The sequence below is a fragment of the Neltuma alba genome, unplaced genomic scaffold, assembly GCF_004799145.2.
Source record: "Neltuma alba isolate B1F8T4 unplaced genomic scaffold, ASM479914v2 tig00010708_pilon, whole genome shotgun sequence".
Classification (NCBI taxonomy): Eukaryota; Viridiplantae; Streptophyta; class Magnoliopsida; order Fabales; family Fabaceae; genus Neltuma; species Neltuma alba.
In genome coordinates, this window is record NW_021635543.1 from 23,660 (window position 1) to 48,860 (window position 25,201).

The 25,201-nt window shown below is 36.1% G+C and overlaps 1 protein-coding gene and 1 pseudogene across 1 annotated transcript; one reads left to right on the forward strand and one right to left on the reverse strand.

Annotated features, from left to right (window-relative positions):
- Positions 1-5,346: 5,346 nt before the first annotated feature.
- LOC114758508 (probable histone chaperone ASF1A) lies at positions 5,347-6,465 on the reverse strand (annotated as a pseudogene).
- Positions 6,466-13,295: 6,830 nt separating this feature from the next.
- On the forward strand, positions 13,296-15,253 carry LOC114758509 (uncharacterized). Its single transcript, XM_028947558.1, has 2 exons — positions 13,296-13,648; positions 13,759-15,253. Exons 1-2 carry the CDS (start codon positions 13,296-13,298, stop codon positions 15,251-15,253), a joined length of 1,848 nt encoding a protein of 615 aa, XP_028803391.1.
- The last annotated feature ends 9,948 nt before the right edge of the window (positions 15,254-25,201 follow it).

Below are 25,201 nucleotides of genomic sequence, written 5' to 3' on the forward strand. Positions count from 1 at the left end.
ACTCAGTTTTTGTTTTTATGGTTTTCACTATATTGCAAAACAAATTTTTCTTTTAACTATCATCCAATTGGCCCTCACTTGGGTGATCAGTTATTTTAACAATAATATTACTCTTTCTTTTATTAATATTATTTGATCTTTCCAAAGAAAAAAAAAGAGCTCATGTGATGATGCTACATATATATATATATATATATTTATATATATAATATTGGAATTTAATCAACAGAATAACACGTATTTCGGTTGGAAAACACGTGATGTTATACGTATAATCATAAAGAAAGAAACCCCAACCGGAAATATTATAAAAGTCCCCGCTTAAAAATAATTTTTTCTCGACCTCAGAAATTAAAATGAGTTGGGTCAACAAATTTTAAGAAGAATAATTTGCTAGCCGTCTTATAAATATCACCAAGCCCTTCAACCCCAACCATATACAACAACAATATTCTAAATCAACAGGTTGTGAAATTTGTAGGCTTTGTGGTGTCATAGATCGCGTCTGCTCTCCTCCTCCATGTCCACCGCGACGTGGACCGCCACAACCAATTTTTTATCGACCACCTCCTCGGGGCCTCCTTGCCCTCCTTCCACCCCAGGGTAGCCCTATCCTCCACCCCCACCTTATTGTTAGAGTGTATATTGCTTAGTTATGTTTTATCTGTTCGATTATCTGGATTAAATATTAGTCAACATCCAAAGATTTTGTGTGCAATATTAATAATGTTGGTGGCATAGTCCTTTTTATAATATTCAATTTGGAATTATCTGAATATTGAATGTATTTTTACTAATTTTATCTTTAATTAATTACATTATCTTTTTATGTATGTTCTCTTTCATACTTTTTTTCTCACTATTTCTCTCTCATTTACCTTATTATAAATGAGGACATATTTGACAAAAATTGTATATTTATTGTATTTTTATTAGCTTTAACTAATGAATCTTATAAAAAGAACTGGACATAGTATTATTTTGTGTTACAGATTTCTGATCAATCTGTTAATTAAAGTGTGAGTATTACGAAACGCTAAAAAACGGAAAGAAACATCAGTTTCTAGTTTTGCAAACGTTTGATGTGATGTAAAGAGTTTGGTGTTGTGTTGGTTAAAAAAAAAAAAAAAGAGTTTGGTTTTGAATAAATAATGTCTGTTATATTTTTTAAATAAAAATTTGACACACACAACGAGCATGACATTTAAGTTGGGCCAAACAAGGTTGGTTCTTTAAATTTAATTCAACTTTTAAATTAGTCTCTTGAGTATAAAAAAACGTAATTTTAGTCCCTTAACCTTAATACATTAATTTCATTTAACAAAAAATGTAACTCAGCAAATTAAAAGTTGACTTACAGGTAAATCTAATAAAGCATGCTTTAAATTTTAATTCTTTAATATAATATTTTTATATTTCAAAATTTAAGCATTTAAATATCTGATAAGTATTTAAAATGCTCAAATATTAAAAATTTAAGAACTTATAAAAATGATTATATCAAAGAATTAAAATTTAGAACATGTTTTCTAAGCATTTACTTGCATAATCAACATGTTCATTAAATGATGCTCATGGCCTTAAAATTAATGGATTAAAAATACACTTTTTAAATCTAAAAGATTAAAATGAAAATCGATATAAATTTAAGGGAAAATTAATCTTTTAATCCTTCAACTTTTAACTCTATTAAAACTCAGTCTCTCAAGTATGATTCAGTGTGACTCAGTTCCTGAACTTTTAACTCGCTTAAAACTCAATCCCTTATCTTTGAATAATTTTTATTTTTACCCTTTATCATGACAACTCATCTCCAATCATCATCCTCGCTAGTAAAAATTTATGACTCAAGGTCCATGTCATATATGAATCAGCATGGAAAGAAAAAAGAAGCGGAAATCAAACAAAGGAATCGGAGAAGAAAATCGCGACTCGCCACTGGATATTAGGACTTTGAGTTATACCAAGGTTGTTGTATGAAACAAATCGTTGAACCCTGAATCTTTTGTAGAGAACATCTTTTGAATTTTCAATCCAAAATACCCCCGTTGCCTTTGGTATATTAGCTAGACTCAAGGTTTGGGAGAAAAGCCATGGAAAATACTGCGACTCACGTCCCAGGAAATGAGTCGCGTTGCTTCAAAAGAGTTCTCTATCAGTATAAGACCCAGAAGCTCAATCCATGATAATGGTCATTTTTAAAATCTATGATGGAAGTATGATGCCATGGCTTGATTTTGACCCACAACTAGCACGGCCGCCATGGAAAGCACAACCACAACAACGCATGTTCAACTGAATGCATGTGTAAACACTCATGCCACCAAGGGGAAGAACAGGTCTCACTCTCACTCTCACTGCAACCACAAGAAGCACAGTGTCAGTAACAGAAGCTGCAGTTACGGCAGCAGGGGCGACTGCTACTTGGATTGAATCATCGATCAACTACCAGAATGAAGGGAGGCCGGCAATGGACATTAATATCAAAACCAGCGTTAATGGCTAGAATTTATTGATCCTAATCGCCCGGCCACTGCTGATTTTCTTCCCCGATTCCTTTGTTTGATTTCCCTTTCTCTTTTATTTCCATACTGATTCGTATGTAACGTGGACCTTGAGTCATAAATTTTTGCCAGCTAGGATGATGATTGGAGATGAGTTGTCATGATAAAGGACAAAAATATAAATTATTCAAATATAAGAGACTGAGTTTTAAGCGAGTTAAAAGTTCAAGGACTGAGTTACATCGAGTCATACTTGAGGGACTGAATTTTAACTGAGTTAAAAGTTGAAGGATTAAAAGATTAATTTTCCCTAAATTTAAAGGACAAATTTATACTTTTTTTTCTAGTTGATCAAGAGACCCTCTACCCTTAACTAGATGCTTAAAGAATTCAAGTAATTGCCAATTATGCTAAACCTTGTGCGGCTAAGAACAAATGCATCGTTCACATTCACTTTTTTTATTTTCGAAACAGTTGGCCCATCTTGGGGAGTGAAAATAACAAACCATGAACCTGGGAAAAAAATAAGAATATGTGAGGGCCTCTTTCATCGTATTGTGAAATCCTTGGTCTTCTATCGCCAAAAAAAAAAACTAAAATCGTTGGTTTTCTTTTTCTTTTTTTGTTTTTAATTTTTGTCAAATGTTGCTTCATAAAAACTAGTAGGGCTAAATTTCAAATAAAATATTTCTGCAAAAATATATTGTCATTTATAAGTCTATTGTTGTCAAAAGGATTTATTAATTTCAAATGTGAAATTCTCCCAAAACAGTAGTTATATCAAATATCAAATATTCGTTTGAGAAATATAAAAAATTCATAGTTAAAAAAAAATACTAATAACTCGTTTCATGAAAACAGAATTCATTCAAATTGCATATTTTGAATAGAAGAAAATTAAGATACCAAGTATTCATTATTGAAAGCACGAAACAATAACTACTTTAAAGCTACAAGACAGTAACTATTCATAGTGAGGTAAGCCAGGCACCATATTTTTGGTTGACATATCGTTTTTGAATCAGGGATCAAACAATTTAAACTATAGGAAGACTTGTCATTATAAGCAGTTCCTTTGATCCTAAGCATATAAATTAGGTAATTAATTTACCAAGACTGAAAAAAATGAGTTAAATTATTTATTTATTAAAAACTGTTAGTTTTTTTCTTTTAAAAACATCTCTAATAATGCATTCAAACTTTTATTTAATAAAAAAAATCCCTTTAATAACAAATAGAAATTGAATCTAACAAAAAGAACAAATTCCTCACAATATAACGAACTAAAACTCGAATCATCGCTCCTCTAACTAAAGAAAGTATTGAGCTATTGGCCAAGCTTAGGAATTGAGAAAATACTGCTTCTGTATATCATGTTCATTTCTCATTGGCCAAAACAGAAATTTTGAACAAATTTTCTGAGACTTATGAGGTGTTTGGATCAACTCTCTTAAAGTAATTTGTGAGATGTCGAGTGGAGTGTTTAAGTTAGAGCCTTGCAGAAAGAAGTAAATTGTGGGAAGATCATCTCAAAGTTAGTGCCAAGGTGTTTTTACTGATATTAGGTGATACCCAAAGTGAGATCTGAGGCTTATCTTCCGAACTTACCATCTTTATTGGTCCATCCAACCTTTTAGGTATCTTTCCTTGTACAAGTATTACAAATGAATTCCCCTAAGATTTCCATGCAAAAAGGTTTCTTCAACATGCAATGGTAGAGAAGTAGCACAAACTTGTCACTAAGCATCTCAGCAAACAATGGTGTACTTACACAAGCAGAATGCGCGACAAGTGGTGTGGGGAGATTGTAAAGCAATATTTATCCTCATTTTCAATGTGATTTACTCTAGAGGTTAAAGGGGATTTTGAAAGGGATGACATGGTTACAGTAGGTAGGCCGTTTAACATTAGTTTTGCTTATTCTCTGGAAAGTTAACAAATGAAAATAAAGTTGCAAAATCCTTTTCTCTAGTCAAATTCTGAAGAATGCACTAATGCATTATCTAATCAACATAGGTCTAACACAAGTTGAACTTTCTACACATAACAACTACTGATATAAAATAGAAATTGAACTAATGTCAGGCTGAGATAATTTGAGACAGGAACATTACTATTGATCACTCTTTTAGAGAAATTAATAAATGTTCAAATTAGCTAGCTCATGGAGCTTGGGCTAGTCAGTTAGATTGTTGTTTTAACGGATCCTCCTTTGAGGTGTCGGAGTTTGCTTGCTGCTGATGTGTGTAGTGCTTAGAGTGCTAATGCTTTTTCCTTTCTTTTTCTTTTACCCCTTTTTTTTTAATTAGGGGAGGGTGTGTTAAAGACACCAACACAATGCACTACTGACAACAGAAATTAAACTCTCCCAGAGTATGAGAGCGAAGGGTAGGCCTCTCCAACGACTAGGTTACTATATACACAAGAATTGAGATTCATATTTCCAACCACTTAATTAAGTGACAAGAGCCCATATCACTATGCCAATTGCCAACCTAATTTGGCCATGCTATTGCTTTTGTCTATGCAACTTGTATGATTTATTCCGTAGCCTTTTATTTAAAAACCAAACGCTGACACAAACAAAAGCAACTAGCATAATATTATTATCAGTCTCTTAACGGATTACATGGCTTCTTTTATACTACAAGTGACAATAATATTTGATGAATAGAATCTTTGATAATAAACCAAGCATTTGCAATAGTGTCTTACCGCATCATTGTTAAGCACTGCTTGATTATTGATTCCATGAAGCAGATCAATTTATAAAAATCAGACCAAAAGAATTCTGAAGAACGTAAAATTCAAAATGCCCAAATTAATACGCATTTATCTCAAATATTACATACCGTGAAGAAAATAACTAACAGAATCTAGTCACTGAATTGCATTTCGACAATCAAAACCAAATTGAAAGCGCCATAGGGATTCATTGAAAGAAACTGGGTTTCAAAAATCACAAATGTAAGCATGTGTATGTTAATCATCACATCCTAAATGTCTCAGCCAATTTCAGATGGTTGACAGCAACTGTAGAACTCAAGCATCCATGTTAATGGCATCTTATATGCATCCTTTAGCACAAAATTATAAAGGTTCAAAACAAAATGTTTCTCTATACTTGTAAAATTTAAGATTGATGCTCATCTGGTTGAACATGATCAGGGGGAGCAAGTTGCACCTCTCCATTTTCATCGATTTGGGATGGATGCTCAGTTGGAGGAGGTTGCTCTGAGTTTTCATTGTTTTCTGGATGGAAATTGATGGGGAACTTAGTAACCCTGGGTTTATCAGAATAATACTCCTCTGGTCCTTAATATAGGACTGAATTGTTTAGTTAGTTTTGATCCTAAATATAAGACCCATTTCTCATATTTATCAATTTTCTCTAAATCACCCCTATGGATACTCCCTCAACCATAATCAAGTAGAAGATGAAAAGGGGGTATTAAGAAAGATGATTATGGTATTTTAGGAAAAACGTGTTACATTTTTTATAATTAACTAATTTATCTAACTTCCTTAATCTAATCAAATTAGTTAAATGGGTCTTATATTAAGGACCGGAGGAGTATGTTCTTTTGAACCTCATCAATCAAAACCTTTGGTAGAGGTTCTTCCCTTAAATGCTCATCCTCATAGTCATTGTTCACATAGTATTCCACTCTGACAAATTCCTAACCTAGATAAGAGCAGGTCAGCAAGAGCACTGTGGCACCAATAATATCTTCTTCATGAATCTTTGATGGATCTAGTGGGTCAGCCTGCAAAATATCAACAAGAATTCACAGATCACATTGCAATTAAAACACAAATCTGAGTAATAGTGTGCATGAAGCTTGCTTGTAATACAAAGCAATAGTTTCCAACATTGACAAGACCAACGAGTTACACTCTCAAGTGATTGATCATATGTTTCATCCTCAGCAGATCGAACATAAATGAGCTTCCATTCCATAGCTGTCCTCAAGTGACAAAATAAGCTTTGTTAGTTTCACGATCAGGGTAACCAGGCAAAATAATAGGCAAAATAATGGTTAAAAAGAGACAAGAAACAAGTTAGGAAAAGCTAGCGGCAACATCCCCAAAAATCTCGCTTTCATGAATCAAAGAAGCAAACATAAATATATGATGGAAAATCAAAAGTTATGCCAATTTTAATCATACTTGCTAATATGATCTACGATTACATGGCAATTTTTTATCTGTTTGTTTCACAGAAAATGACCCAATGAAGTACATTTTTAACAATCCGTTGAATCATTGCAAAAAAAATGACTTTTGTCGCTGCTCAAAGTTTTCAAGTCGCCACTGAAAAGTCATTCCTGCAGCGACCATGGTTGAAAATTTTTAGTGGCGACAAAAAAAGTCATTGCTGAAAGACATTTTTAGCTGCGACTTTTAGAAGTTTCAATGTCGCCATTGAAAGCTTGTTTTGGCGGCGACCTTATTGTTGTCACTGAAAGAACTTTGTTTGTCGCTGCCAAAAGTGACTTTCAGCGGTGACTTTTTTGTCGCCGATGAAAGTGATGCCTAAGAAAAATTGGCTTTACTGACACCACGTCATCACCGTCGACGTCACGTCATCACTAGCCACCTCCACCTCATCACTACCGATCACCACATCATCACTGACCGGATGCCACGTCACCACTAGCCACCTCCATGTCATCATCGGCTACCTCCACGTCATTGTCACATCACCACTCTCATGCCACGTCATCCATCCCTGCCACGTCACCACCAAATATTTTCACCTTAAATGTGTCTTCTTTAAGGTTTGAACTTGTGACCACCTCTTTTCGTGTCCAATCGTCTTGCCGTTGAGCTAGATTGAATTTGTTTATTATTATTGTAAAATAAAATATATATTATTAGATTATACTTTTAGCGGTGACAATAGAAAGTCGTCGCTGAAAGTCGGACCTTTAGCGGTGACACTAATAGTTATCACTGAAAGTCTACTTTTAACAGTGACCCTAAAAGGTCACTACTGAAAGTACACCTTTTAGCAGTGGAAAAAAACCCGTAAAAGTGGACTTCTAGCAGTGACAAAAAAAGTCACCACAGAAAGTGGACTTTCAATGGCAACATTTTTGTCATTGCTGAAAGTCTTACTTTTAGCTGTGACTTTTTAGTGTCACTGCTGAAAGTCACTTTCAGCAGTGACTTTTTAGTTGCCGCCGAAAGTCTTACTTTTAGCGGTGAAAGTCGCCACTAAAAGTAGACTTTCAAGGGTGATTTTTTGTCACCACCAAAAGTCGTCACCTAAAGTCTATTTTTTTGTAGTAAATGGTGCATTAGTAAATCCATAAGCAAAAAGTATGTTATTTTCCCTTGATTGATAAAGCAAGGCTAGCGAGTGAATCAACAACATTACAAGAGACCTAACACTACTACAAAACAGACATATAACGATGGAAAACAACGGCAGTTAAATTGAAAAATGCCGTGCAAAAAAAAAAGCAATAGCATTTTTGTAAATATGTGTTGTGACCGATAACTTTCCACGGCGGTTATTAAGAAAACCGCCATGGAAAGTACTTTTAACAGTAGTTATTTGCTTAACCGCCATTAAAAGTACTTTTCATGGCGGTTTTCTTAATAACCGCCGTGGAAAGATTTAAACTAACCCTATCTCACATTCTGTTTTTCACATTTTCATAGTTTTATATTAATGCGCTGTGGTCCCGCTCTATCCCACTACCACCAAGATGGATTTGTTAGTAGTAGTCTCACCCAAGAGGGAGTGAATTAGGTGACTTATAAAAAATTTAACCGTATTGAAACATTGAAATTAATAAAAACAAAGAGCTTTGAGTTAGAAAGATTTCACTGTAGATCAAAGACCGGATCTATACTGTTTTGGTCTTAACCACTGACCTACGTCCAGTCCTCAGAACACCTCTGAGATTTTCACTATGATCCAAAATTAAACGGGCTCTTAGCGTCTTAGTACAACAATTGATTTTATCAATCACTCTCCCTTACTACTCGTAAGGTTACAATCCCTCTCAAGAGTCTACACTCTTGAGTTACTCTCAGAAAGTGAGTAAAGAAGGTGTATCAATCTCTCTTACAGAGTAAATGAATATAAAACACTGAAGCTTAGTAAAGAGCAGAGTATTGAATGCAACAGTAAAACTTTTTGTAGAAGGTAGCCCGCGTATTCAAATCCTCATGCTCTTCACGCCTTTTATAGTTAGAGAAGTTTAATTAACTGTTAGACTGAAGAGCTTCCAGCTGTTGGAAGTTCAATTGCGTGTTTTCCCAGTTACAACGGTATTCGCCATTAATGCTTCTGACACGGTAGGTTAAGGGCTACTAGATATCCGTTGAATATCTGCTGAGCTTCATATTCTGTAACAATACTTGAAACTAATATGTTTTTCCTTCAAAATGAAACTCATAAAGATAACTGATCAAGTGATAATAATATTCATGTGGTAGTTGAAAAGGGAATCAATTAATCACCAGATACTTTAAACATAAATTGAACATCCTTGATCGAAGTCATGATTGATAACTAGTTGATTGATTAAGTTATCAATTAATTAAAGTGAAAGATTTTGAAACAGATAACTACATTTATCGATCAGGTTACATATTAACTAATGATCTATCAAGTGATTGATAAATGAAAAGAGTGACTTCAGAAAGATTATGTAGAGAAAAGGGTTAAGGTCACATATGATTTTGAATCTCTTAAAATAGAGAATTAAGATAAACAAGAAGGCTGAGAAAAGCTTGAAGAGAAATATTCAAAAGTTTTTAAATCTCACCGTAGCTTCTTGTTATTGAAAGAACTAGATCATTGATTAAATAAGTGATCAAAAAATGTTTGATCTATCAAGTTATAGATAAGCTAAGCAAAACAGAAGTTGATTTTCAAAGAACATTGATTGAATACTTTATTGATAAATGGATGATAGAAAATTTGATAGATAAAAAGGTTTAACAAAGATTTTCACAAAGGGCACAAAATATATAATGATCGAGTAAGTGATCAATCAAGTGGTCGATAAAAATATAGTCGAGAGACTTAGTTCTGAAATGCTAGGAAAATGTTTGATTAATCACGTTATGTGAGAACAGAATATTCAAAAGATTGGATGATCGATCATTTCATCGATAAATCAATGATCAATCAAGTGATCGAAGAAAAATTTAAAATAGTTTAATCTAATGAAAAGGTGATGATAGATCAGTTGATTGATAAACCACTGATCGATCAAGTGATCGATAAAGAACTTGTCAACACACTTAAACATTAAGAAAATATCGATAAACAGGTAAGTTATTATGCAATGACAGAACAAGTTATCGATAAAGCTGTGATCGATAAATGGTGATTAAAACAAAATACAACGTGAGTAGGAAGCTTTACCATTTATCTGTCCTCTCATTAATGACTTATTTATCGATCATGTGATCGATAAACACTTACTAGAATTATGTCTCTTTATCTGTCAGTTGTTTGGTCATCTAATTATCGATCAAGTGATCGATAATTTTCTACATACTTGTATATTAAACGGTGTTAACGATGATTGATCAATTAATCGATCAACCATATAATTTGAATTATCTATCAATTTATCGATTAACTTTACTACCAAGTTACTTTTATATTGAGATATTTTATCTGTCATGTGATCGATAAAGCTTTGATCAATCAGTTAATCCATCAATCTTACTAAACCAGAATTTGCTTAAATTGTTATCATCAAAACCTTAAATCTAACAGGATTCTCCCACAAGTATGTTGTCTAAATACATGCTTACAAATCATTTCAATAATCAAAGTTAACGTTTATAAAAAAATTTTAGACAACCAAATTCAATTTTATATTTCATTTTATTAGTACCGTTATCAATTTGGAGTGTTGAATGCGGATATTATATCATCCACTATATAAATAACATCATAGAGACAGGGGTGACTGAGAAATTAAACGAGGTAAATATAGGTTACATTGCATGCAATTCTTGAATTCTATTCACATTTTTGATCAAGTTGACTAATGACTATGCTGTTTTTAATTTACAGGCATTCCAAGATAGGGTGTCATATGACATGGAGGAAATCAACTTAATGAGGGATACTTTGTCAACGACATTGCTAGAGAATTTTGAAAATGTGAAATAGTTAAGTCATTCATCACAGTTTAGTTCATTGTTTGATTATTAACTAGTTGAGTATTTGTTGATATATTAGGTGATTGAATAAGAATTGGATGTTAGTGTTAGGATAAACATCTTGAAATAGTTCCGCATATTCTTCTATCTCTACTAGTTGATTTGGGTTTGTAAATTGCAAGGTTGTAAAAGAAATTGACAAAATATTATAAAAAAAAAAAATTGGGGTTTTTAACTGTGGTTATTTGTATAACCGCCGTGGAAAGTTATTTTTCACGGCAGTTTTAAACTACTGTGTTTTATTCTTCTTACAATGTCAACAGAATTCACATTGCTCCAAAACCGCCGTAAAAAAACTTATTTTAACCACTGTTAAAAGCTTTTTTCCTAATAGTGTAAAAAAGTTCAAGATATCTCAAGGGATGTACCGTTTCCTGGGAAACCAAAATCTTATTAAAAGAGTCAATTATAATAAAACACTTCCCATGGAAGATGGAAGATTTTTAATATTATCACGTTAGCTTCAATTCAATGATTAGAGCATTAGCAATATGAGTCACTAACCAAATATAAGGATAGTTTTATGTTAAGCAGTTTGGCTTTACTTCTTTAAAATTATCATTGACTTGCCTCAAAATAAATAATGCATAACAAATAGAAAATGCACTACTGATACCTTGTTCAAATTTAAGATTTGAAATTAGTAACAAGCTAAATCTTTTATGTTTGTATTGAAGGTTCATTATGATTTGCTCATATTAAACTAAGCCCAAATGTAGGAACTGACGCCACAAAAGTATTGAGATCTTGGAAGAGTTTTAGGTTTTCTTCATTATTTTTTTATTGTGTTCTGCATCAATCATATTGCCCTGATGCTTTCACTTAAGCTCCAATGTTAGTTAATTAACACTATCATCACTTTTTAGGGTAGGAACTACCGTCATGATTTATCCAAAATTAGTGCACCTTAGGGTGTGTTTGGTTGGAGGGGAGGGTAGGGGAGGAGAGGGAAAATGAGCCCCTCCCCTCATTTGGTTAAAAATTTTGGAGGGAAGGGAAGCCAAAATGTCCCCTCCCCTCCCCTCCTTCCCCCCATTTTAGCTCCCCTCCAAATTAGGGGTTTTGGAGGGGAGTTAAATTTTTGGACCGTTATACCCTTATGATTTTTTTAATATTATACTTCTACCATAAAATATATTATTATAATATTTATTTCAAATAAAAAATATATTATCCTAAGTAAAAAATAAAATATATAAATTATTATAATTAAAAAAATATATATAAAAAAAATTTAAATAAAAATTATAATATTATAAAATTAATTTTTTTATAAATATATTATTTATTAAATATATTTTAAACCTCCCCTCCCCTTCCCTACCCTTCCCTCCCCTACTCTCGCCTCAAACCAAACAAACCCTTAAGCAATCTCAAATCCCAAGATATTATTACACTAAAATATTATTCTAGCAAGTATAATCTCCCCGGTAAGACAAGAAATTTACACCTTTTTTGGCAAATCTGATAACATATAAGATTCATTATTACATAGAATCCAGGCCTCTAAAAAACTTGTTGCATCCACTGAAACAATAATGTTAATTAAAGTAATATACAATTAAGCTATCTGATATTCGAGTAAACAAGAAATAGTGCTATTTCCTACAGAGACCAATCTAAAATATCGATTAGCTACATTTATCAGCTTAAGTAGCATAAAAAATAGGGGAAATTTCACTGTAGGACCGCAGAAGACAAATAATTTCAAAGAGCCCCCAAAACATTCTGAAATCTCACTGCAGGACCAAGGGGCCAATCTGATATTAATTCCACAAGTGAAATGACACCACTGCCCCTAATGAAGACTTATTTCCTCCGAAAATGAGACATATTATCAGCGGGTGTAAAAGACGGAAGAAAGACGGAAAGGGAGGAGATGGCGTTATTTCCTGCCTCTCCCATGCAGCGCGCCGGTGCGAAAGGGAGATAGCTAACAACCATGAGCTGAGAAAACGCAGTGGCGGAGCTTCACTTTTGCGGTCCGTCCCTCCGTCGTCTTTCGGACTCCAAGCTAGAGTTGGTGCAAGAGAGAGAAGTTGCAAGTGTGCCCTACAGTGTTGCGTGTTCTCTGGAAGTAGCGTCAGGTTGGCGTGGGAGGTAAGATTTTGTTGTTAAAATTTTGGTTTTGTTGGTGTGATTCGGTTAGCACAGGTGGGTTGTGATGGGTGAATGAGGAAGAAATGAGTATTTAAGTGCATGGGCATGTAGGTTGGGAGTGAGTTGCAAATCTTACGGTTTTATGGTTTAAGAAATTCATGCTGATGTTGTTTTAAGTTGTTAAAGATGTGGTGTTTGTGATGTTTTCAAAAGTGGGTGCATATTGAGAATAATGCACTGCTGAAGGAACATAGGTAGGCAAAAAAGAAAGGGAAATGGGTGTGTGGCCTGGAATGGGTTATATGACAGGTAGACGCGCAGAGGAATGGTGAAAATACATAGTACGATGGTAAATTTGGTAATTCTGGTTGTGTGCGAGAAAAAGCAATATAATGTTGTGAAAATACTAATTCTTGTTGTCAATTGTCAAATTGCTGATGTAAACGTACGTTGTCTCATACTTGAATGATGTGCAGCAGCAGAGGATAAATGGCTAGCAGTAGTAGGAAACAAGTATTTTGCATCTTTCATGTTAGAGGGCACTTTGTAAAGACCTCAGAAGGGAAATTCATTTATGAAGGGGGCATCATTACTGGAAGATTGATTAGAGAAGGGCTGACATATGAAGAACTACAATGCATGGTAGCTCATGATGTGTGGCCAGGGACTCGTGAATATAAAATGAAGTACACAGTTAGCTTTGACCGGGATACATTCTTGGATCTTGTTGACGATATTGGTGTTGGACAAGTAATTGAGTACAACAATAGTAGTGGCCATGTTTATGTTTGTGAGAATGAGAAAGACTTCACACAAGTGTCACAGCTGGACAGTGTACAAGAGTAAGTTGTTCTCAACTGGTTTTATTAAGATTGTGTGTAGGATAAGAAAGAATATGTCCAATTTTGATAAATTGAACTGTAATACTGAATAGCTGTATTTGTTTATGCAGGTTAGATGATTTGGTTGGCCCTTGTGGAATGTCAGTATCTGCAATGGAATTGGATCTAGACATAGACAACATAAACATATCTTCCGTACAAGATGTGCCAACACTGATAGGAAGTGTAGGTATAGAAACGTTGCCAACCCCAATAGCGGTGATGAATTCATCAAAGTGGGCAGATTTGTTGATGTCAAGAGGGCAAACCTTTGTTAGTGCTGAACATTTTAGAGAGGCATTATATAAGTATAGCCTTGCACACAAGTTTGGTTACCGGTACGTAAAGAATGATAGGCATAAGATGATTGTGAAGTGCTGTGTAGATGGTTGTCCCTGGGAAATTTCAGCATATGGTGTAGGTGAGAATAATGGATTCCTAGTTGTGAGAAGATTTAACTATGAACACTTGCATTATGCACAAGACAACTTAGTTGTCCCTCAGAAAAAGAGGTGCAAACTTGCTTCAGCAGTCATAATAGATGAGTTGATTTCTTGCATGCACAAAGCTCCAAATGACATTAGACGGGATTTGGAAAGAGAGTATGGGTTGAGGCTCAACTACCAACAAGCATATAGGGCGAAAGAGAAAGCATTGGCAAAAATTCATGGTTGTCCGCAGGAGTCTTATATGCTAATCCCTTGGATATGTGAAAGGCTGAAGGAAAGTGATCCAGAAACGGTAGCAAAGTGGGTTGTATCATCAGATAATAGATTTCAAGCTGTATTTATTGCATACGATTGCTGTGTAGAAGGGTTTTTGAAAGGTGGCAGACCTGTATTATATGTGGATGGATGCCACTTGAGTGGTCCGTACAAAGGAACGTTATTGGGAGCACAAGCGTATGACGCGGATAATGAATTATTCCCACTTGCATATGCGATTGTTAGAGGTGAGACGCTTGATGACTGGGCATGGTTTCTTGGTAACATAAAGGATATTACAGGCTCATTAGAAGTGACAATAGTATCGGATAGACACAACTCAATAAAAGGTGCAGTGCAAGCCGTGTTTGGAGGAGATCGACATGCTTTTTGCTACCGTCATGTGAAGGAGAATTACAGTGCTGAGTTTTTGAAGATAACCAGGGGAAAGAGGAGGACCAGCGGACAGACAAAGGAAGTTGCACTAAAATTACTTGATTGTATTGCATACGCAAGACTTGATAGAGACTTTGATTGCAGTATGGAAAAGCTAATGGCATTTTGTCCAGAATTAGGACAATGGCTTCAAACAAATGGAGACATTGAGCGTTGGGCACAAAGCAAATTTCCCTACAAGAGGTGGGACAATATCACAACAAATCTAGCCGAATCCTTTAATGCTTGGCTTGTTGGTGAGAGGAAGCACAACATAGCTGTCTTGATACATGAGCACAAGGAAAAATTGGCAAACAAGATGTACCACAGCAAAGAAGCCATGACGAATTGGAGCAATGGTGTGGGACCTAATATAGAGGAAAAGTTGATGGATCATGTGGCCAGATCAGAAAGAATGGATGTGTAAAATTATGGAATGAACAATTTCAGGGTCAGATGGGGAAACCTAGATGTGCGGGTAAATCTTGTGTTACGTGAATGCACCTGCAAAGGTTGGCAAATGTCAGGACTACCTTGCCCACATGCGTGTGTTGCAATCAAGAAGGTATATGGTAATATATATGCATATGTTAAGGATTGCTTTTTACTCTCAGCCCAAAAGAAAATTTATGGCAGACTCATGATTCCAGTTGAGACCCATGACATCCCTAGGCCAGATTCCCTTCGATATGAAGATTACTCGTCCACCATCTTCCTACAACCACCATTGACAACTCGGCGTGCTGGAAGACCCAGAGGTAGGAGGATTGAATCACAATTCCAGCAGAAGAAAGCGTATCATTGCTTAGGATGTGGTGAAGCTGGTCACACTAGAAAGATTTGCACTAACCCGAACCCTGGGTGACTTTGTTGCTCAAAATGGTCTTTTATTTTTTTGGTTCAACACACAGCTACTTTTGTACATAAATGAGCCCCACTATGTAGTTGTTGAGTTGTTGGGGAAGTAGCTATGACAACCCATTTTGATTTTTTGGTGGTGGGTTCGATTATATTTTGTATAGTGGTGTCAATAGTTGAAAAATTTCATGACAGTAGGTGACTATAGCTGTCGCAGGATATGTTAGGCTGTAATCTGTCCACATGCGAATGGACTATTTTTAGTTGTAAATATTTGTATGTATGTTGCAAATTGTGTAATGTCACTTGCAAACGGAGATTCCCCTGCCTGTCCACTGACGGACAGCTTCTTCGGGTGAAGGTCGTCATATGTAAATGGACTGATTACAGTTGTGAATATATATATATGTATGTTGCCAATTGTCTAATGTCACTTGCAAATGGTATACGAAACCATACTTGGACAGCTTCTCCAGGTGAATCAGTCCGCATGCGAATGGACTATTTTTAGTTGTAAATATTTGTATGTATGTTGCAAATTGTGTAATGTCACTTGCAAACGGAGATTCCCCTGCCTGTCCACTGACGGACAGCTTCTTCGGGTGAAGGTCGTCATATGTAAATGGACTGATTACAGTTGTGAATATATATATATGTATGTTGCCAATTGTCTAATGTCACTTGCAAATGGTATACAAAACCATACTTGGACAGCTTCTCCAGGTGAATCAGTCCGCATGCGAATGAACTATTTTTAGTTGTAAATATTTGTATGTATGTTGCAAATTGTGTAATGTCACTTGCAAACGGAGATTCCCCTGCCTGTCCACTGACGGACAGCTTCTTCGAGTGAAGGTCGTCATATGTAAATGGACTGATTACAGTTGTGAATATATATATATGTATGTTGCCAATTGTCTAATGTCACTTGCAAATGGTATACGAAACCATACTTGGACAGCTTCTCCAGGTGAATCAGTCCGCATGCGAATGGACTATTTTTAGTTGTAAATATTTGTATGTATGTTGCAAATTGTGTAATGTCACTTGCAAACGGAGATTCCCCTGCTTGTCCACTGACGGACAGCTTCTTCGGGTGAAGGTCGTCATATGTAAATGGACTGATTACAGTTGTGAATATATATATATATATGTATGTTGCCAATTGTCTAATGTCACTTGCAAATGGTATACGAAACCATACTTAGACAGCTTCTCCAGGTGAATCAGTCCGCATGCGAATGGACTATTTTTAGTTGTAAATATTTGTATGTATGTTGCAAATTGTGTAATGTCACTTGCAAACGGAGATTCCCCTGCCTGTCCACTGACGGACAGCTTCTTCGGGTGAAGGTCGTCATATGTAAATGGACTGATTACAGTTGTGAATATATATATGTATGTTGCCAATTGTCTAATGTCACTTGCAAATGGTATACGAAACCATACTTGGACAGCTTCTCCAGGTGAATCAGTCCGCATGCGAATGGACTATTTTTAGTTGTAAATATTTGTATGTATGTTGCAAATTGTGTAATGTTACTTGCAAACGGAGATTCCCCTGCCTGTCCACTGACGGACAGCTTCTTCGAGTGAAGGTCGTCATATGTAAATGGACTGATTACAGTTGTGAATATATATATGTATGTTGCCAATTGTCTAATGTCACTTGCAAATGGTATACGAAACCATACTTGGACAGCTTCTCCAGGTGAATCAGTCCGCAAGCAAATGGACTATTTGTAGTTGTAAATATTTGTATGTATGTGGCAAATTGTCTTATCTCATTTGCAAATGGGCCCTTGCACAGCTATTCACCCACGGACACCTTCAGTACGAGTAAGTTAGATGCAAATGGATTATTTATAGTTGTGAAAATATGCATGTATGGTGCGAATTGTCTAGTCCCACTTGTAAATGGGCTGTCCCACACTTGAGGAAGACGCATGCATCAGGTGAATCAGTCCACATGTGAAGCCAAGTATGTGTCTTGCAAATTAGCTAGTCCCCTTTGCCAATATGAACGGACGGATTCCACGTGTGAATATAGGTATGTATTTTATAAATAGGCTAGTTCCCCTTGCAATGCGCTCTCCCGCACTTGTTCCCTCACGGACACATGCTTTAGCTGGACCAGTCGACATGTGAACGGACTGATTCCACGTGTGAATATCGGTATGTGTTGTGCAAATTGGCTAGTTCCCCTTGTAAATGCGCACCCTGTTCAAGTCAAGGACGGCACATGTAAATGGACTGATTACAGTTGTGAATATATGTATCGGAGTAGCAAATTCCCTAGTTCCTCATGGAAATGGACACCTTATTCAGGTGAAGGAGGGCACTTGCATATTTAAGAGGACACGTTGTTCAGCAGATGAACGACACTTGTGAATGCTCTAATTTCTGTTGTTAACTTATTTGTCTCTCTTGCAAATTGTCTAATCGTTCGTGCAAAGGTCTAATCCCTGATGTAGGTTGTAACATCCTGATTTTTAGGCCTAGAAGTATCAGAAATAGCCTGAATGAGATAGGCTACCAGACCCCTTTTAGTAGAGGTCTTAAAGATGAGAAAGGAAGTTAAAGCAGTTTCAGGGACTAAACTGCAAAGTGAAAGTTTTAAGGGGCTAAAGGGTAATCAAAGTTAGAGGCTCCAGTAAAGTCTCAAAGGCCCAGAAAGAGAAAAGAGGCTAGATACAGACCAAAGGTTAAGTTAGAAGCCTCAAAGAGATTGTTTGATGAGGTTGAGCCTAAGCAGGGGTAAAACCGTAAATTCAGAAAGTTACGGCCATCAGGGGTAAAAATGGAAAGTACTTAGAAAATTCTAAGAAAATCCAGAAAATGGGAAATAATATTCTAAGACTCTTTTGTGAAGAGAGATGATGAAAATACCCCTGAGGTAACTTAAAAGGAATTTACAAGTTTATGGCTCAATTTAAGATGTAGAGGTAGATTTAATTGTTTGAGTCATAAGGAAACCTTAGAAAATTATGGTAAAATGGGGATGTATGATCTAAGAGACTATAGAAAATTATAAAATTAGTCTCATCCCTAGAAGACAAGCAAAATGGCTTTAAGAATACTTAAAAGCCAGTTGTGCCCAAAAAAGGCATTTTAAAGAATGATTTTTAAGTGGGGCTATAGGCTGAGTTATGACCTGAGAAAATTCACAGATTTTCTCTAGAATATGAGGAATTTTATGATATTTTTGGATGAATTTTTGGAGCTCTGGACTGAATAAAATGCTCCAGTCAAATATTAAATAATTTTGTCCCCTAAATAGGAGACAAAACCAAAGAAAATATCTAAAAGCCATCATGACGATGCTGAGTCAGCATGCTGAGTCATCAAGCGTAATCATGACACCGACGAGTCATCATGCTGAGTCATCAAGCGTAATCATGACACCTACGAGTCATCATGCTGAGTCACCAGAAGATATTTATGGACAGCATAAAAATCAGAACGCAGTATGGGAATATTTTAGACAATCTTTTGTCTACCCATTATAGCGAAATATCTACTGCATGACTCAGTAAGGTTAAGTAGCCTGTCAGTAGAGCTAATTATTTTCATCTATACTCCTCTAAGGTGGCACCATATATGTACTTAATTAAGATGAGAAAATAGTGTCAGAACATGTCCTGGTGGTACAGGGTAAGTCAGGACCCGAAAAGTATCTGATATGGTGCAAGATTGGCTTGATAGGTGGAGAAATAATTAAGGAGATATTTTTGCACGAATTTCCATTTATTTTCTCCCTATTTTAATGCCATAAATGATGAAAGGACATAAAAGTGACAAGTGTACGGTTAGATGAGAAAAAGAAAATATTACGTGTACGGCTAGATGGAAGACACGTGTACGGTCGGATGCAAGGCACGTGTGCGGTCGGATTAAGACATGTGGCTTGATGATGTAAGCATGATGTCATCATGATGAGGTAAGCATGATGTCATAGGACACTTGTCACCGTAAGATCAAAAGAGAAAATGGACAGTCCAGATCGAGCCACGTATTTTTAAGATCAACGGTCCAGATTCGGTCTGTTTTTCTATAAATACCCCCTCCCCTCCCTACCATTTCGTCCAAGCATAAGGAATCCATGGGGAAGCTCTTGCAAAATGGTTTCTAGAGAGAGAAAGAAGAGGGAGAAAGAAAGGCCAAGTGGTTCCAAGCCAGATCAAACTCTAAAACACGGTATGTGGTTTTATAGCACCTGATTTTATGCCTATTTCGGATTAGTTACTGTGCGTATCTGATTCTGAAATTTTTCATGCTTAAAGTACACTCTGTGAGCTTTAAATCCTAGGTAGAACACTTCATTTGGATATGTGTACGATTTATGGTGATTTTTCAAAGTTAGGGTTTGAAATCTGGAAACAGTGTTGAACTTTTGGAAGAGTTTCGAGTTCCGTACAGTTCCGGTACTGTTCGGCGCGTAGAACTGGTTCCTGAAACTATTTTCATTTAAATTTAACTTAAGGATCTTTCAGTGAGACTTGGAAGCACTCAATTTGGAGTTTTCTAGAATTAATTATGAATTTTCAAAGTTGAGCAAAAATTCTGGAAATTCTGCGTGAACAGTACCCGCGAAGCAAAATTCCAGATTTGGTATTCTTGAATCTAAGGCCATCTAAAGTGGTCCTAATTGACAAGAAATGGATCTTAAGGATGGGAAATGATAAGGATTTATGTTAGAAAAGTTGGAAAGAAAACCCTAAGACTAAGAGAAAGGGTTGAGGTTCAAGAAAGCTAGTCTTGAACTTTATGTAATCTAGTGGTCCTAATGGTTTGTATGATCAATGTGACTATGTTTAGGACCTTTGGAACATCCAAGAGGATGTTTGGTGATGTTGACGGAATGTCCACATGGTTGGAAAGACAAGGAAACCAAAGGAAAAGCAAGGGGAAAGCCATGTTACAAGGTAGTGAACTTACCTATACTGTGTGCTTGATATGTATGCTTGCATGATGTGATTGTGTTTGCCATGATGTGACTAAGCTATGATGAAATGTTTGCAAAGTTATGTTTGCAAGTTTATGTTTATGTTTTTGCCTTGGCAATATGTTATGGAAGCATGAAATGCTTTAGCTTACTTTCCATGGCATTCATGTGTAATGTTATAACATGTCATGCATGTGCATTATGTCTTGCATGCTTATGGGTAGTGTTTGCTACTGAGATTCTCCCGAATCTCACCCCTCCCTAACCAACCATTTAGGTCAGTCAATGATGGGCAATAATGGCATGAGAAGCAAGGAGAAGTAAGCGGAGAATTTTCTTGTTAATGGATGAGACTGTTGATATATGTATAATTCTACTATTTTGTGAACTATGTTATGGATGCCAATGATACCATGTATTTAATTATAATATTTATGGCATAAATGAAAGTGTATGAGCATGAACGGGAAGAGTAAGGCCATGTTATGTATGCCAAAGAAATAAAAAGAATTAAAGAGATGTTAAGGGATAAAACGTAAGTCCTGGAGCAGTGAATTTGTAGCTCAGTTTGACCTATCAAACGAGTGAGTTAGGTCATAAGATTTGGCAAGCAAAGAGATCTGATGTTTCTATTTAAAATGAGGGGGTAGTTTTCCTGATTCGATAACCGAGCAGAAAGTTATGCCTTTCCAAAGTTAGGCAAAAATACAGTAAAATCCGAAAATGACCAAATGAACAGTAAATTTTCAAAGGAAATTGAGCTCGAATTTCAAGGCAATCAGTTCAGAAACTATTTTTCCTCAAAATTTTATCCAAAGAGCTTTCTGTAGAACTTGGAATCACTCAATTTCAATTTTTCTACAATTAGTTATGAATTTTCGAAGTTTGTCACATTTTAAGGTGACAATGAATAGCAACCGTAAATGAAAAATTTTCAAACTTGATTTTTCATCAATTGTAGCCTTCAAAAGTGATTCCAAATGCTTCCGCAAGGAAAGTTAATTGGTATAAACATAAGGTGTTACATTTTGTGGTATCAGAGCAAATGGTCTGGCAACCAGAACAAATTTTAAATTTAAAATTTTTATGCTCTGAATTTTGAGGGAAAATAATTACACTGTTCATTAATAAATTTATTTGGTCATTTGGATTACAGAAAGCTTAGGTGTTTCTCCGAAAGAAATAGACATAGAAGGGAAGTAAGGAATGATAGAGAGTAACCTGAGAAATAGGTAGTCGTTGCTAAGAGACTCCCCTCAGGAGAGGAATGGTTGAGCTGAAGAGGCTTGACCAAGGAATGAGTTAAAGTTGAAAGACGTCTCCAGAGGGTAACGGTAAGATTATGGTAAGCAGTAAAGAATAGGAGTCTAGACCCAAATAAGGAAGCAGGGGTGACAACCTAGCCTCGGGTGATTGTGGTTAAAGGTGCCTGACTGGAATGTCACACAACGGAGGTGTTTTAATGGTCAATGCTGTTGTGTAATATGGTCAGTTTATGATTAGCATATGACCATAGAAATGAATGGTTAAGGGTACAGTAAGCCAGTCAAAGGTAAGTCAATGCCCTAGTAAGGGAAACTGAATGTCAACCTGTTACCTTAAGTATCGATGTGACCTGATAGAGGCAAGGTAACAGGATGAGATGTTTGAGGTTTGTTCAAATCCTGAATAGAGGTAGAAAATCCCTAAGGGATAGTGAACCAAGAGGGGACAGAGATTAGATGATAATGAATGAAGGGTCAAGATGACCTAGGTGCCAGACCTAGATACCACACAGCAAAGTGATTAAATATCACTGTGTAATGTGATGAGAATATGGTGATCAATACCTGACCATAAGAATAATTGGTCAAGAGGTAAAGAAAGTTAGAAAGAGTAAAGTGAGGCAAGATCCCTCTTGAGGATAGAGATGAAAGGAAATGAATAAAAACATGATAGTGGATGGTTGCATTGGGAACTAATGAACAGAGAGAGATAAGCAAGTTCCTAGTAATACCTAGAGCTCGATGATGCTTAGATACATGATAATGTTAGGGACTAAACAATATTCTTTTATGTCCCTAAGTCATCTGAGAGCGTGCAACCATGGTACATAGGCCATTAAGGAATCTAAGAGATGAGATTCCTATAGATAGATGCCATTGCCTACATGATTGAATAATCTAGTGGAGGGCTCCCTTTAATGGGGATATGGTATTCAAGGAGTGTACCCTAGAAGAGATTGTATATAAGCGAAGTCTTGACCATGAAGTACCTCTCTAAGATTGGGAAGTGGTTCTCCAGATCAGAGTGACGCTGCTCTAGTAAGAGTAAGCTATCCTCTGAAGGAATGAAACAGAAAGCAAGTGGTTGAGTTGATGATGCTTCAATTAAAGCAATTTGTCTCCCACAAGAAAAGTAGAAGCAGCCGAGGCAAGGCACAGGACGACCTTACCCCAGAGAGAGAGAGTGAAACTGGTTAAGACAATAGAAGCGTGATATGCAAACAGATGCTCTTTGAGCTTAACAGGGTACTACAAGATACTGAAGGATAATGAGAATGTGATGATATAAGTCCTCTCCCGAAGCTGTCCAAATTATTAAGAGACAGCAAGGACTGTAGAGTCCTAAGAAGACAGGCTGGCATTGATACAATGGCAAGTTAATGAGCCCTAGAGATGAGCCAGTGCCTAGGAATTCGAAAGGCACAAAGAAAGGAAAGTGACCTAAGGAAGCTAAAACTAAGGGCTAAAGAAATATGGAAAGGCTAAGAATTCCAAGAGTTGACAGAAAGGATTGAGTAAGGCCTAAGAAGACAATACTGATATCTGTGATCAGTCTTGGGGAATAATCAGTCAAGTTACTAGCTGAGTGGAGGTGACTTATTTTATTACTCAACTCTATGGTCTAGAGTCTCCTAGAGATCCTAAGATGGTTCAGATTGATGATAGTATTCTAGGGTCATGATGGATCCTGAAAAGGCTTATGGTAGAGCGCAGTAGCTCCCAAGGTCGTGAAAGACCAAGCCTAAGAGAAAGTGTCTGAGCCATAAGGGTAAGAGTACAGTACCTCTTTGGGAAGACGATGACCAGAGATGAGTTTAAGATAGTGAAATCTCCTTCAGCGGTGGACTATATATAGAGAGAGTACCCTTGACTTGTTCCAGACACCTTTATTGTTGATTAGACTGAGCTCAATTCTGTTCTAGTAATGAATGAAAGAAAGGAGATATGCCCTTAAAGTAAAGAGGAATGGCAAGGTATACAACAAAGAATAGATAAAGGTTGTATTAAGAGAACCCAAAATGCCATGGTGTAGTAAAATACCATGAAGACAGGCACACTGTCATGGTATTATTATGAAAGAATGAGAGCCTAAAGGAGAGGAAGAAGGTGAGCAGTGGTGACAAAATGCTTAAAAGCAAAGGCCATGCTCATGTAAATGACAGAAAAGTATAGAACGACAAGTTATGTAAGTATGGAACCATGGTTGAAACCTGGAAATGAGTATAATGAAAAGTTGAAGAGGTCAAAATTTAGTATAAGTGGGGATATTCTCCTTAGTTAACCTCTCATAAGGGTAAGAATAGAGGTTTGACTCGGAATTTCGAGGACGAAATTCTTTTGAGAGGGGGAGAATTGTAACATCCTGATTTTTAGGCCTAGAAGTATCAGAAATAGCCTGAATGAGATAGGCTACCAGACCCCTTTTAGTAGAGGTCTCTTAAAGATGAGAAAGGAAGTTAAAGCAGTTTTAGGGACTAAACTGCAAAGTGAAAGTTTTTAAGGGGCTAAAGGGTAATCAAAGTTAGAGGCTCCAGTAAAGTCTCAAAGGCCCAGAAAGAGAAAAGAGGCTAGATACAGACCAAAGGTTAAGTTAGAAGCCTCAAAGAGATTGTTTGATGAGGTTGAGCCTAAGCAGGGGTAAAACCGTAAATTCAGAAAGTTACGGCCATCAGGGGTAAAAATGGAAAGTACTTAGAAAATTCTAAGAAAATCCCAGAAAATGGGAAATAATATTCTAAGACTCTTTTGTGAAGAGAGATGATGAAAATACCCCTGAGGTAACTTAAAGGAATTTACAAGTTTATGGCTCAATTTAAGATGTAGAGGTAGATTTAATTGTTTGAGTCATAAGGAAACCTCAGAAAATTATGGTAAAATGGGGATGTATGATCTAAGAGACTATAGAAAATTATAAAATTAGTCTCATCCCTAGAAGACAAGCAAAATGGCTTTAAGAATACTTAAAAGCCAGTTGTGCCCAAAAAAGGCATTTTAAAGAATGATTTTTAAGTGGGGCTATATAGGCTGAGTTATGACCTGAGAAAATTCACAGATTTTCTCTAGAATATGAGGAATTTTATGATATTTTTGGATGAATTTTTGGAGCTCTGGACTGAATAAAATGCTCCAGTCAAATATAAATAATTTTGTCCCCTAAATAGGAGACAAAACCAAAACAGAAAGAAAATATCTAAAAGCCATCATGACGATGCTGAGTCAGAGCTGAGTCATCAAGCGTAATCATGACACCGACGAGTCATCATGCTGAGTCATCAAGCGTAATCATGACACCTACGAGTCATCATGC

Coding starts and splice junctions, on each gene's coding strand:
- LOC114758509 (XM_028947558.1), top strand. CDS start 13,296: ATGGCTAGCAGTAGTAGGAAACAAGTATTTTGCATCTTTCATGTTAGA. Junction 13,649..13,758: donor CAGCTGGACAGTGTACAAGA/GTAAGTTGTTCT, acceptor TTGTTTATGCAG/GTTAGATGATTTGGTTGGCC.